Source organism: Lithobates pipiens, unplaced genomic scaffold (assembly GCF_037356315.1).
Source record: "Lithobates pipiens isolate NorthernLeopardFrog02 unplaced genomic scaffold, aLitPip1_a1.2 Scaffold_16, whole genome shotgun sequence".
Classification (NCBI taxonomy): Eukaryota; Metazoa; Chordata; class Amphibia; order Anura; family Ranidae; genus Lithobates; species Lithobates pipiens.
In genome coordinates, this window is record NW_027507748.1 from 405,528,052 (window position 1) to 405,541,081 (window position 13,030).

The following is a 13,030-nucleotide window of genomic DNA, read 5'->3' on the forward strand; positions in this document are numbered from 1 at the left end:
CTGGGTAGTAGGCAATTAGAAACAACAATATAGTCTATGCGGGACATAGAGTGAGTTGCAGAAAAACATGAGTAAGTACGGTTATAAGCCAGGATGAGGTGTTGTTCGCCATATAATAAACAATGCATAAATATATACCTGCCCTGGGGGTCCGTTCGCAATGAAATCAAGCTAAATTGAGCCGTTTTGGCAACCAGAACAGAAACTCCACGGGAGTACGGCGTATAGGTGGCGTGGTAGGCCCAGCCGACCCATGGACGCTTCAGTGCTAGCTGCAAATGTCCGGTAACATGTGTCTACCAATACTGCAATATCTGCCCTATATATGATTTAAGACACCCAAATACTGCCGCGCGCTTCAGTTTATCCCGAAGTCCCCGGACATTCCAGGTCAGCAACTTCACTGCACTCATGGGAAGGGTACAGTAAATGTGTTTGAGGGAGGAAAGAAGTCGGACCCCAGGGCAGGGCCAATAGGCACTCCTGTAGTTGTCACCGCATACCCAAAGAAAAGGTTGTAGCCTGTACCATAACAGATTATATCTTGTGCCATAATATAAACTTACTACATAGAAGCCTAAACCATTATTAAAACACATAAATCCCACCCCAACCCTCCCCGCTCTCAGCTACCCAAACCTTGCTGGAGCATATATCCCAGAACAAACAAAAACATGGCAGTGTCCACAACGACTAGCCACAGGGGTGGTCATTTGCTGGCTGTGTTCCCAGCGATGGAACTCAAATCCTCCGCACCGTAAACCGGTGATGTAACAAGAACCAAAGCGCTTGTCCAGGCTTTACGCCCATTACCATGGTCGTGCGGTGCCCACTTCTTTAGGTTACCTCACAAGTCCCAGGGGCATGTGGCGGCTCTAGAATTAAATAGTCGGGGCAAGGACAAACAGGTGTAGACCTTAATACACAGGGTCCCATCACCCCACTGCCCTCAAAGGAGTAGTACACACGCGGGGCCTCGAGAGCCGTCTTCCAAGTCCCAAGGGGGGGGGAGAGGGGGAAGGAGAATGGATAATAGCTCCCACATAGCCCCCAAGTCCAGTTAGGATTAACCTAGTGGGACAGTGGCATAGATGATGGCTGTCACCAGAGGATAGGGAAAACTGCAAACATCCCATTCACACCAGGAGGGTACACATGGAGCAACAACTAAGACTGCGGGTCCGAGGGGTCTGTTCAGCTGGAAACATACAGTCAACATATCAATTCACTGCAGTACCAAGTCCAGAAAGACTTACTCGCATAGCATCAAATGTGTTCAGTCCTGAGGTGGCCGATTCCATGCCGTGTCCCTCTGATCCAGCCAGGCCACCGACATCGCAGGGTCTTCGCCCGCAACACGGAGCCTTGCCGGGAACAACATGGCATATTTAATATGGTGTGCTCTGAGGCGCCTTTTAACTTCCACAAACCGGGAACGCTGCTTTTGGACTTCCGCAGAAAAGTCTGGAAAAACGATACATGGCCATTCTGAAACGGGATGTTTCCTCTGTCTCAAGTGAGGCACAGGATAGCATCTCTGTCACAATAATTTAACAGCTTGGTGATAAACGTACGCGTTCTCTGCCGTAAGTCTTTATCAGGAGAGTTTCCAAGAACGTTGCCGGGTCTGCACCCTCAGAGCCCTCCGGGAGACCGATGAATCGCAGGTTAGACCGGCGAACCCCTTTTTCCAGGTCGTTCTGCTTCTGGGCTAGTTGTTGAAGTTGCCTCTGCATATCCTCCTGGGCGTGCTGCATTGGGAACAGAACATCATCGGCCTGGCCGATCCAGGTCTCAGTTTCTTTCACCCGGTCCCTTAGCTTGGCCAGGTCCTGCCGGATTAGGGATATATCCACCTTAACTGCCTCGATTTTGGATGTCAGGGTGGATTGACAGGAGGAGATTGCCTCCAGCACCTTTGCTGTGTCCGGCATGGTGGGCTCCACCGGCGGGGAAGACGGTCCGCCACGTTGGCCCTCATGATCCCTCCGGTACTTGTCCAGCGCAGCAGCATTCCTCTTCGGCGGAGACATGTCCACAGCCACAGCCACTCAGGAGATTAGCGGTTACGATTGCGTGTAAATATTAGCCAGTGGGCACTCAGGATGTTCGTAGGAGACACCCGTCTTACTCCATCGCTGGTCAGGCCACACCCCCAGCGTTTGCATTTTTTTTTAGCTTTTTTACTATACTCCCGTAAAAGCTTATGGCTCAAAACCACTCAAACGCCAAATGGCTGCATTTTCAGTGTTTTTAAGCTTTTATCAGAGTTAAGAGCATTTTTACAGCTGGAAAACCTAATCACTTTCAATTTTTATGCAACCAGACAGGCTCTTGCAGTACATAGCTGAAGGTAAATATAGAAAAAATTCAATTGTATAAAGTATGATGACCACAGACTTAGAAAAATGTGTCATGGCTGACCGCAAGCATTTCTGAACAAGTTTAGGGCAAGTTTGCCCAAGCTCTGTATTCTCACATTAGCATACCACAGAGAAACCCAGTTTCCAAATATTTCCTTGTTAGGACGGACAGTCCTCAAATGAAGTTTATTGATAATGATGTCTTGTAGGTCAGAAGGAGCCGCTGTACTAACTATCCATTAGCTGAGAGCAGATCGGCAGGCCTTTTTCAGTCATGCCCCTTTCGCTTGCAGTAAACACGAGCCGACTGCCGGCTGGTTTCTATTGAACTGGCTGATGCCGCCCGACATCCGGCCCGTGTGTACTAGGCTTAAGACACGACTCACAATGGCAAACACAGGCCATTTTCACACGGACGGACCATTTAGGTCCGCCTGTCAGTCTTTTAGGCGGACCTGAACGGATGCTCCATGCAGGTCTATGGAGCGACGGATGTCGGCGATGACATGTCCGCTCCAATTGGCTGAATTCAGATAGCTGGAAACCCCATTTTCCATCTGTCTGGCGGTTTGGATGAAAAACGGAAAGGCAGACCATTAACATCCAATTCCCCATAGAGGTGAGTGGAGCTCTGACAGGTCCATCCTTGCATTGTGTGCAGAGACGGACCTGTTATCCGCCAGCTCAGCAGGGATCAACGGAGCGATCCCTGCTGAGCAAAGGACTCAGTGCTCTCATAAAAAGAACCAAGTAGGATTTTTTTTAGTGCTGGAGTTATCAGAAAATAGAATGTAAAAAGGTAAGCAGCTATTTTAAAATATTTTTAAGTTATGCTATGTGAATGAGAACATTTACCAAATATAAAGTAAGGTAGATATCATCCCAAAAGTGCAAACACACTTAAAAATTGGTTTTGAAGGCAAAAAGTTTAAAAAAAAAAACCTTGTTTGTGGCAGCCTCCCCAGCACCCCCTAATTACTTACCTGAGCTGGCAGTCGGTTATTCTCCTGCGATGTCCACAAGTGTCTTAGCCACCCAGGACTCTCCTCCCCATTGGCTCCTGCAGCTGTCAACGTTAGCCAATCAGGGGAGAGAGGGGGCGGGGTTGGTGGCTCCATGTCTGAATGGACACACGGAGCTGTGACTCGATGTGACTGCTGACTGTGGGGGCACTTGACAGGAGGAAGGTGCCAGGAGCAGCGAAGAGAGACCGGAGAAGAGGAGGATCCAGGCTGCTCAGTGCAAAATCAACTGCACAAAGTATAACACGTTTGTTATTTAACCACTTGGAAACCAGCCACCGCAGTTATAGTGCGGGAGGTTGGCTCCCCTGGGCGTCCTGTCATAGCTGTACGTCAGCTGCTTTCAGAGCACTAGGAGGCGTGCGTGCACGGCGCAACGACATAGCCGATGAGCATGCCCGGCGGCCGCGATGTCCACCGGCCACCCACGATCGCTCCTGAGAGAGTCAGAACAGAGGTCTGTCGATGTAAACAGATAGATCTCCGTTCTGTCAGGGGTGAGGAGACTGATCTGTTGTTCGTACTGTTTAGGAACAGTGATCGATTTCCTCCCCCAGGCAGTCCCATTCCTCCCCCAATTAGAAACACTCCCTAGGACAGTGTTTCTCAACTCCAGTCCTCAAGGTGCCCCAACAGGTCATGTTTTCAGGATTTCCCTCAGATGAAACAGCTGTGGTAATTACCAAGGCAGTGAAACTGATCAAATCACCTGTGCAAAATAATGAAGAGCATGAAAACAAGACCTATTGGGGTACCTTGAGGACTGAGGTTAAGAAACTGTGCCCTAGGACACATTTAACCCCTTGATCATCCCTAGTGTTAACCCCTTCCCTGCCCGTGACATTTATACAGAAATCATGGATCTCAAACTTACTGAATGACATATCGGTATGGGTGTCACACCACTTTCTCAAACTCAATCTTTCTAAAACTGAGCTTGTAATATTTCCTCCTTCCCGGTCCCCCCCCCCCCCCATGACTCTACCATTAAGATCAACAGCACAGCCACTGGTACTTACACATGCCAGGGTGCTGGGTGTCATCCTTGACTCTGACCTCTCCTCCAGCCCCCACATCCAATCACTGGCTAAATCCTGCCGCCTTAACCTCCACAACATCTCCAGAATTCGACCCTTCCTGACTAACGATACCACACGCAAGCTCACTCCTTGATTATTTCCCGCCTTGACTACTGTAATTCTCTCCTTAATGGCCTACTCTTACGCATGCTATCCCCCCCTTGAGTCTATTATGAATGCTGCTGCTAGACTAATACACCTCACCAACTGATCCGTGACTGCTGCCCCTCTCTGCTTCCCCTGAATTTTACACTGTGGGTAAAATTCTAAATGCTAACCATAACATACAAGGCCATCCACAACATTGCCCTCAGCTACATCACCAACCTCATCTGTTGATATTGCCCAAATCATCCCCTCTGCTCCACCCAGGACCTCCTGCTCTCTAGCTCCCTTATTACCTCCTCTCATGCTTGTCTTCACATCTTCAGGACTTCTCCAGAGCCTCTCCCGTCCTCTGGAATTCCCTGCCCACGTATATCCGATCAGCCCCTAATCTGTACACTTTTAGGAGATCCCTGAAAACTCACTTATTCAGGGAAGCTTATCCCATACTCGCCTAACAATCAGATCATATCATTCCCCGCATCTATTACCTTTTGTACCACCACCACCCCTCCCCCTTTAGAATGTAAGCTCTGTGAGCAGGGCCCTCCTGTCCCTTCTGTATTGTACTGTGATTGTGCTGCCCCCCCCCCCCCTCTACATTTTAAAGCGCTGCGTAAATTGTTGGCACTATATAAATCATTAATAGTAATAATCAGTGGCTATTTTTAGCACTGATCGCTGTATGTCAATGGTCCCCAAAAAAGTATCAAAAGTGTCTGATCTGTCTGCCGCAATGTCGTAGTCCCAATAAAAATAGCTGATCACCGCCATTACTAGTAAAGAAAAATAAAATAAATAAAAATGGCATAAATCCCCTATTTTATAGACACTATAACTTTTGCGCAAACCAATCATTATACACTTATTGCAATTTTTTTTTTTACCAAAAATATGTAGAAGAATACATATTGGCCTAAACAGAGTTCGAATTTTTTTATTTTTTTGATATTATAGCAAAAAGTAAAAAATTGTTTTTTTTTTTTCAAAATTGTCTCTTTTTAGTTATAGCATAAAAAATAAAAACCGCACAGCTGATCAAATACCACAAGAAAGCTCCATTTGTGGGAAAAAAAGGATTTCAACTTTGTTTGGGTACAGTGTTGCACGACCACACAATTGTTAGTTAAAGCGACGCAGTTCCGCACCGTAAAAAAAAAAAAATGGCCCGGTCATTAAAGTGGCAAATCTTTCGGGGCTGAAGTGGTTTTAAAAAAAAAAAAAAAAAAAAAAAAAGCACACACACAACACTTTACAAACACTTTAAAGCGGGAGTCCACCGGGACTCCGCGTTTTTTTTTTTTTTTTTTAAAAGCCAGCAGCTACAAATACTGCAGCTGCTGACTTTTAAATAGTGACACTTACCTGTCCAGCGCGCCCGCGATGTCGGCACCCGAAGCCGATCGCTCGCTCGGCTGCCGGGTCCCGCCGCCATCTTGGGTATGGGAATCAGGAAATGGAGCCTTTCGGCTTCATTTCCCGGTTCCCTACTGCGCATGCGCGAGCCGCGCGGCGCAATCCGGACGGTCCCCGCTGCCTCTCGGAGCTGTGTGTTTCCCAGCAGGCAGCGGGGCACTTGCTGAAGGGGGCGGGCGCTTGCGGAACGTACGCCCCGTTCCGCAGAGAGCTAGCCCGGAAGTGGGTGCAGTTACCTGGATTATCCAGGTAACTGCACGCCCCTCCCCCCTGAAAGGTGCCGATTGTGGCGCCGGAGGGGGGGGGGGATTCCGATGAGCGGAGGTCCATTTTAGGGTGGACCTCCGCTTTAAGAAACAGATTTACAAGAACTGAATCAAACAGTGTAAATCTTCAGAGTACTTTAAAGATATGCACTGTGTTGCTTGTTTTGGGACTTTGAAGCAAAGCATAATCAGAATTAAAAAGGTGGAAAAAAACAAATCCGTACTCTATGCTGAATGTACTATAGAATGCAAAATGTAGATACGCTGATGTAAACTCCTTCCATACGTGTTTATTACTGTAAGCTATGTTTTTGATATCTGTGCTTTACTTCAATAAAACGTTGTTAATTGAAAAAAAAAAAAAAAAAGGCTGCGAGGAAATCTCAGTCACGTAATTTGTCAATGTCAAGCGAGTGATCCTCTCCTCCAATCACAGACTTCTCTGTGCAGTATTTACTTCATCATTCACTGCAGTCTCTACACCATGGTCCATATTCTATGAATCAAATTTAAAGGATGCATTCACCTTAAAAAACAAAAAGGCACGTTTTAGCAGGTACAAAAATAGGCATTTATTATTATTTATTTTTCTTTTACAATTGAGCCTGCAGAGCATTGCAACTGCGCTCAGAGGATTGCAGGTGCAATGTCAGGCTGCTGCAGACACTGCTGAAAGCTCTCTGTATCTCCTTACAGGCAGTTACTGACAGGAAATGTCAGTGAATCACCAGGATGCTGATCATTGCCTTGGTAGCTCCTTGAAAACTACAAGATGCCTGCTGCAGTGGCAGAAGAGACTTGTAGTCTTTATTTAGTTCACAGCCATTCCATGCCTGCTGTCACAGGGATTGGGGAGGCGGCGAGAGGTGTGTGGACAGGTGCTGTATAGTAACATGTTACATCCTTAATATGGGTGTAATGTAATATTCAACAAAAAGTGAACTTAGCGCAGTCAAAGTGTAGAATAACTTTATGTTGTATAGTGGCCTCCTATTTCCACTTTAAATACCTCTATAAGGTTTTTGGAAATTTGGTTCACAAATTTTAAAATTGTAGATACGAAAAGAAGTTAACCTCTTGGCTTTGAATATTTGGAAGGGATTCTTCACGAGTAAGTGTTAGTTTCGACTCCTCCTCTTCTCCTTTCCGTTTTGCCACTGCTTTGCGACGGCTTCTTTGCTCATCTTCTTCCTAGACAAGATGAAAAGAATAGAATAAAAAGACTTGATAATTTTATTTATAGCTAACAAATGTGATTAATAATTGAATAACCTATTATATATTATAGGTTATATCTGACAGCATTAAAAACAAACAAAATGTTTACAGTCTGTCCCAACTTACTGACCTGTTCCCTATCAATTTTGTCATATAACATTTATTAGAACACCAATCGTAGCATTATCAATATTAAACTACAATTTACTTTTCATATCCACAAATAATGTTTACCCTTTATGTGACTATCATAGACCCTATTTATAAATATAATAATGGAAGTGTGGAGCTACATTCAACACATTACACATGTAGCCTTCACAACAATTTAACTCAAATTGAAAATGCTAAATCCTGCACCATCAATGCCAACTTCAAAGAATAACAGAAAATGTATATTTTAAGTTACCCCCACCTATAGCTCAATTTGTGTTAATGTTGTATAACTCTATAAACCTGAGCAAAAAATGTAAACATAAGAAAAAAATGTAGATGCAAGGGGAAATTGATATAATCCACCCCTTAGGTTGTATAGCAGTGGAAAATTTTTGAAATGTTATTTTTATTTTTTTGCAGAAGTGTATAACTTCTTCTAAAGTTAAACTTCCCCAAACTACGTATAAAAAATTTGCTCTGCGAATGGTTTGCACTGGCTCCACGAATATTCACAGTAATTTTGCTAACAGATATTTTTCCCCCTAGGATTGTCAGAACCATAGAGTAGCAGTAATGTGTCATTTTTTCCGATTGAGTAATTTCAGGGAAAAAAAACTGCATTAGTGCCACCAAATGGCACTGATGATCCTAGGATGTCCATACATGAATGAATCCTCCATGCATAAAAATGTAAATGTTCTTTAATACCACTTGATATGGAAATCATTTGCAAAAGTTAAATCCCCAGATAATAAAGATATTTACTTTTATGTATTAGATGAAGCCCTGTCCTCTATTATATATTATTTTTTATAAATAAAATCTAGGGTAGTTACATAAAGAGGGTGAAAGATTGTTGTGTAAGTTGATGTCAAAAGTAAAATGACATTACAATAATAATCTAGGCAGGAAGTGTTGCAGTCTGGTTGTTTTTTATATCAACCTATATTACATCACAGTATAAACAGCTAGCTTTGCTTGATCTATGCATGACAGTCTTATGTAGCCTCCATGAGAGATAGAGATTATATATATATACACACACATACATATATATATATATATACACACACACACACACACACACACACACCAGGTCTCTCTTTTTCTTTTCCTCCACTTGTCGTAGCTGCTCTGTGGTCAACACAGACTCCATGCGCTTCATGTCTTGCATCATCAAACGTTGGGACTCGAGGAACTGATCATTGGCCTTCTGCCATGTATGTTTCAGCTGATTGTGTTGTTGCCTTTCTTGTTCTAGCAGATGACAAACTAGCCCAGAGAAAAATCAATAAACAGTTACTCACAAATAACATAAAATGGCACAGATGATAAATCTTCACAAAAGGTCATATTTAAAAGCAAAACAGGTTATGTAAATCATGAGCAAAGTTGGTACTTAACAAACAGATTGCAAATTTAAAGTGTATCCTTACAGGGTGACACTGTGGATACACAAAAAATAATAGTGTGCCAACGTCTTAATATTATTTGGAAGAAAAATTGAAAATAGGAAAATGGACTTTATAGGCACACACATAGAATTTGTAAAAAATAAATGAAGTTTTAAATTGGATCAAGTTAAAATCATGGTTTACAAACACATTAAAAAAAGAAAACATTGTAATATAGAATGGCCCCAAAGACTCAAAGAACACCTCCAAGAAATATGGATAGTTAATCCAAAATCGGTGCAATGGTAAAAGTAACCAATAGCAGCATCCAGTGGAGATAAAGTGCGTGGAGTCAGGCTATCCATCCGGGAGAGCACACATAACTCGGCTCCCCCATTACCTTTCATTGCTCTGTCCATAAGAGGTACTGGCCATTTGAGCTATAGATTTTCCTCTTTGATTATTGGACACTGTTGCTCCCTGGTTTAACAGTGACACTTGTTGGTTTATATTGCTGCGATAGACTATATTCTATCAGAGCGTGTCCCCGTCCTACTACGTTTTGCAGATGTTTCGCTTACCAGCTCTATATAGTATTAGATATATGCCTGCAATAGCCATTTGATCTGCAAGCTCCTGAAGAAGCGCGCAACATGTAGAGCGAATTCTCTGTGTGACCTCATATTGTGACTAAACTACTCCATGCACTTTATCTCCATTGGATGCTGCTATTGGTTACTTTTACTATTACACTAATTTGGATTAATATATATCTATATATCTTGGAGGTGTTGAGTCTTTGGGGTCATTCTATATTACAAGGTTTTCTTTTTTAATGAGCGTCTATAAACCATGATTTTAAACTTTATCCAATTAAAAACTTCAATTCATTTTTACAAATTGTATGCATGTGCCTAGAGATGTGAAGGCCCGGAAAAATTTGGGAAATTCCTCCGCCCCCCCCCCCCCCCCCCCCCGGTTTTTTTTTCCTGAAGGGTTTTTTGTTTTTCCCAAAAATTGGAAAAATTGAAAAAAAATAAATAAAAAAAAAGTGATATTTTAACATGCTGGATAAAATATTTTAAGACAGGGTGTTCAAATATTTTCCAAATAATTTCTAAAAATAAATAAATAAATGTATATCAGATTATTCTAATTTCTGTGCAAGCAAGTCCTAGGTAACAAACTGAACCCTCCAAAGCAAGGACAGTATGCATTTCTTCCTTTAGGAGGAGCTGTGCTGCTATTGTAACAAGAAAAATGTTTCAGTTTTGCTTTTGCATGTTAGAGGGTGTGTTTGGTTTGTTCTGTCCTCTTCACTAGGCCTCAAAATCATTGGAAGAAAATACAGAGCAACAAAAATTCACCTTCATGTAGCTCTTTCCTTAACTTCTCAGCATCTTCTTGAAGGACAGACTTTTGAGTATTTAGAACAGCCACATACATTTCTAAGTCTGTCCGGCAGGATTTTTCAGCTTCTAGGTAATGATTAATTTCCTTAGTCTGAAAAAGTAAAAAAAAAAAAAAAAACATGAATTTATTCTATTATACAGTTTGCTGGGAAGGGTTTATGGCAGTGTACAGATGGTCAATCCAGATTTTGTAGTTTTAACATATGATCACACCCCTTTAGAACCTGGTAGTTTAAATACATGTACAATCTTTTGGGATCTGAGCACAGATATATTTTTTTCTCTGTTGAAATGCAGGTCAGTGGTCAGAACTGAACCTTGTAGCTCTCCCCCACTTTGTGTCTCAATAGCCCATGTTGGCATGGTGTGCACCATAGCATTTGCAGTGGCCAGGCCGTGTAGGACTGGCCAGAAGAGGGATTACTTTGACGCAGTTGGTCAGCTTAAACATGTATTGCAATATATGTGAACTAAATATACCGGTTTTTCATTGCATAGTTTGCTGGGAAGGGGTTGTGGCAGTGTGCAGAGGGCCAATCCAGATTTTGTACTATTAGCCCCCGAATGCTCATGCAATAATGAATTGGGTGACTTTTGGACTGAAGAGCATGAATATGGGAGCATCTCCTAAGGAAGAAAAACTCTGGCTTGAGCTGTGTCTAGGATAAGAATCAAATATTCCAAGCAATAAGTCAGTTCCAGCACTGACTGCTGAACGTTCAGTACACAGCCAAAGATTTGGATGGTTTGAGCTACACTTTCAGGAAGAATCTGTTCCAACTGTTCCCACAAATGGGGGTGCCTTTGGAAGATAGCAAGGCTAGTACAGGGGCAAGAACCTTGGTAACGCCGAATTACAAGGCCGCAAAATAGTGCTGGAAGGATTTGCTGATGTGCAAAAACATGCAACTATGGATGCATGGTGTCAACAAAGGCCAGAAAGTCTTCTCGATGGAAAAAGGCTATAAAAAAAAAAAAAATTAAAAAAATTATGTCTGGGCCAGTTAAGGCATTGGAATCAAAGATGGGGTGGATATCCCCTTATGGTTTGGGAACTGTAAACAGGTTGGATAAGAATAATTAATGTGTTCTGCTAAAGGTACTGGGGCAATGACCGTGGAAGCTGCATGATGATCTGCGTGGTGACATAGGCAAATTGGAAGACATAAATCAAGGGGGTGTCTGGGAGAATTCTAGTTTAGGAAACCATGGCAGACTCAGTAGTCGAGGGCCTGCAGGCATACTTGGGCGTTGAGGCCTGGGGAGTACCAAAAAGGACTTTCTTACACTCCTAGGAAAGATGAGCCTTTCTGGGCTGAGCCCTAAACTTTCTTTTGAGCCCTAGGACAGGTGGGTACTCTTTGCCCTGGAGACATCCTTGATAAGGTTGACAACAGGCAGCATTAAAAGAGTCAGTGTCCCATTGTATTGGTAGCAGGTTCTTTTTGCATACCAGTTCCACAGCTCAACACACCCACAGTGCCTTCCTCTGTTACTAAGAGGAGACTCATATGAGAAATTATACAAGAGACCTGTCCACGCAGTAGTTTCAGGCTGCAGGTATGAGCTCCAGATGGTCTAGAAGAGATCAGCCTGGACAGTAAATGGTTCACTTCTCATGGCCATAGCCCAGTCAACTAGAATTTGAAAGACTCACTCCACAGCTAGGGCATTTTGCAAAGCAGGGCCTGCCAGACAAAAAAAAAATAAAAATAGGATTTTTGACCTACCGTAAAAATCTATTCTGAGTTCGACAGACACAGCGCTTCCTTATTCAGAACCATAGGTTTATATCCTCCCTGGTGGTTGACATAGGCCACCGCCGTGGCTTAATCCGGCTGGATCTGTACCGGAAGCCTCTGAAGTAGATCTAGAGTCTGATCGCCTGGAGTTCCAAGATGTTGATAGGTAGCCTGGATTCCTCCAGCATCCAGCGACCTTGAACAGAGTTCAGGCCCCTCCTCCCCACCTGAACAGACTGGCATTGGTGGTGACCACCGTTCAGTACAGAGGGAGAGAGGATTTTCCCTGCCAAAGATTCGGGGAACGAAGCCACCAGATCAGGGGCCCCTTGGTCTCTTGGCTCAGCCAAGTCTGTTTGTCCAGAGAATCAGTGCAGACTTCTGGTAGTTTATCAGCCATCCAAAATCTGCCAGAGTCTGAAAAGCGATCTTCATGTCGCCCCTCAGGGTAGCAAGGAACTCTGCTTGCAGAAGAAGGTCATCCAGGTAGCCCAGAACAGCAATTTCCCCCTTCCGTAGCAAAGCTAGAACTGGGGCCAACACTTTAGTGAAGACCCCAGTAGCGGAGGCGAGACCAAAGCAACGCCATGAACTGATAATGCTCCTCTCCCACAGCAAAGCGGAGGAATCGCAGGTGTCATGCACAAATCGGAATGTGCAGGTAGGCATCCTTGATGTCGATGGAGGCAAGAAAGTCCCCCCGATAAAGGGATGCCACCACCGAACGATTGGACTCCATTCTGAACTTCCGAACCCGCACAAAGAGGTTCAGGGCCTTGAGGTCCAGAATTGGACATAGCGCACCCTCTTTTTTGGGGACTATAAACAGATTTGAATAAAAGCTCTGGAAACATTCC

At 43.7% G+C, this 13,030-nt stretch overlaps 1 protein-coding gene across 3 annotated transcripts in view; it reads right to left on the reverse strand.

Annotated features, from left to right (window-relative positions):
- RABEP1 (rabaptin, RAB GTPase binding effector protein 1) overlaps positions 1-13,030 on the reverse strand; it is a 106,454-nt gene that overhangs the window by 50,145 nt on the left and 43,279 nt on the right. For 2 of the 3 annotated variants that reach the window (XM_077482394.1, XM_077482395.1), the window contains exons 6-8: positions 10,387-10,522; positions 8,719-8,897; positions 7,326-7,442 (exon numbers count right to left, since the gene is read on the reverse strand). In XM_077482394.1, coding sequence (XP_077338520.1) covers positions 7,326-7,442; positions 8,719-8,897; positions 10,387-10,522 — 432 coding nt within the window. Of the gene's footprint in view, positions 1-6,637; positions 6,778-7,325; positions 7,443-8,718; positions 8,898-10,386; positions 10,523-13,030 lie in introns of those variants that run through there. The other variant, XM_077482396.1, reaches the window with a different exon arrangement.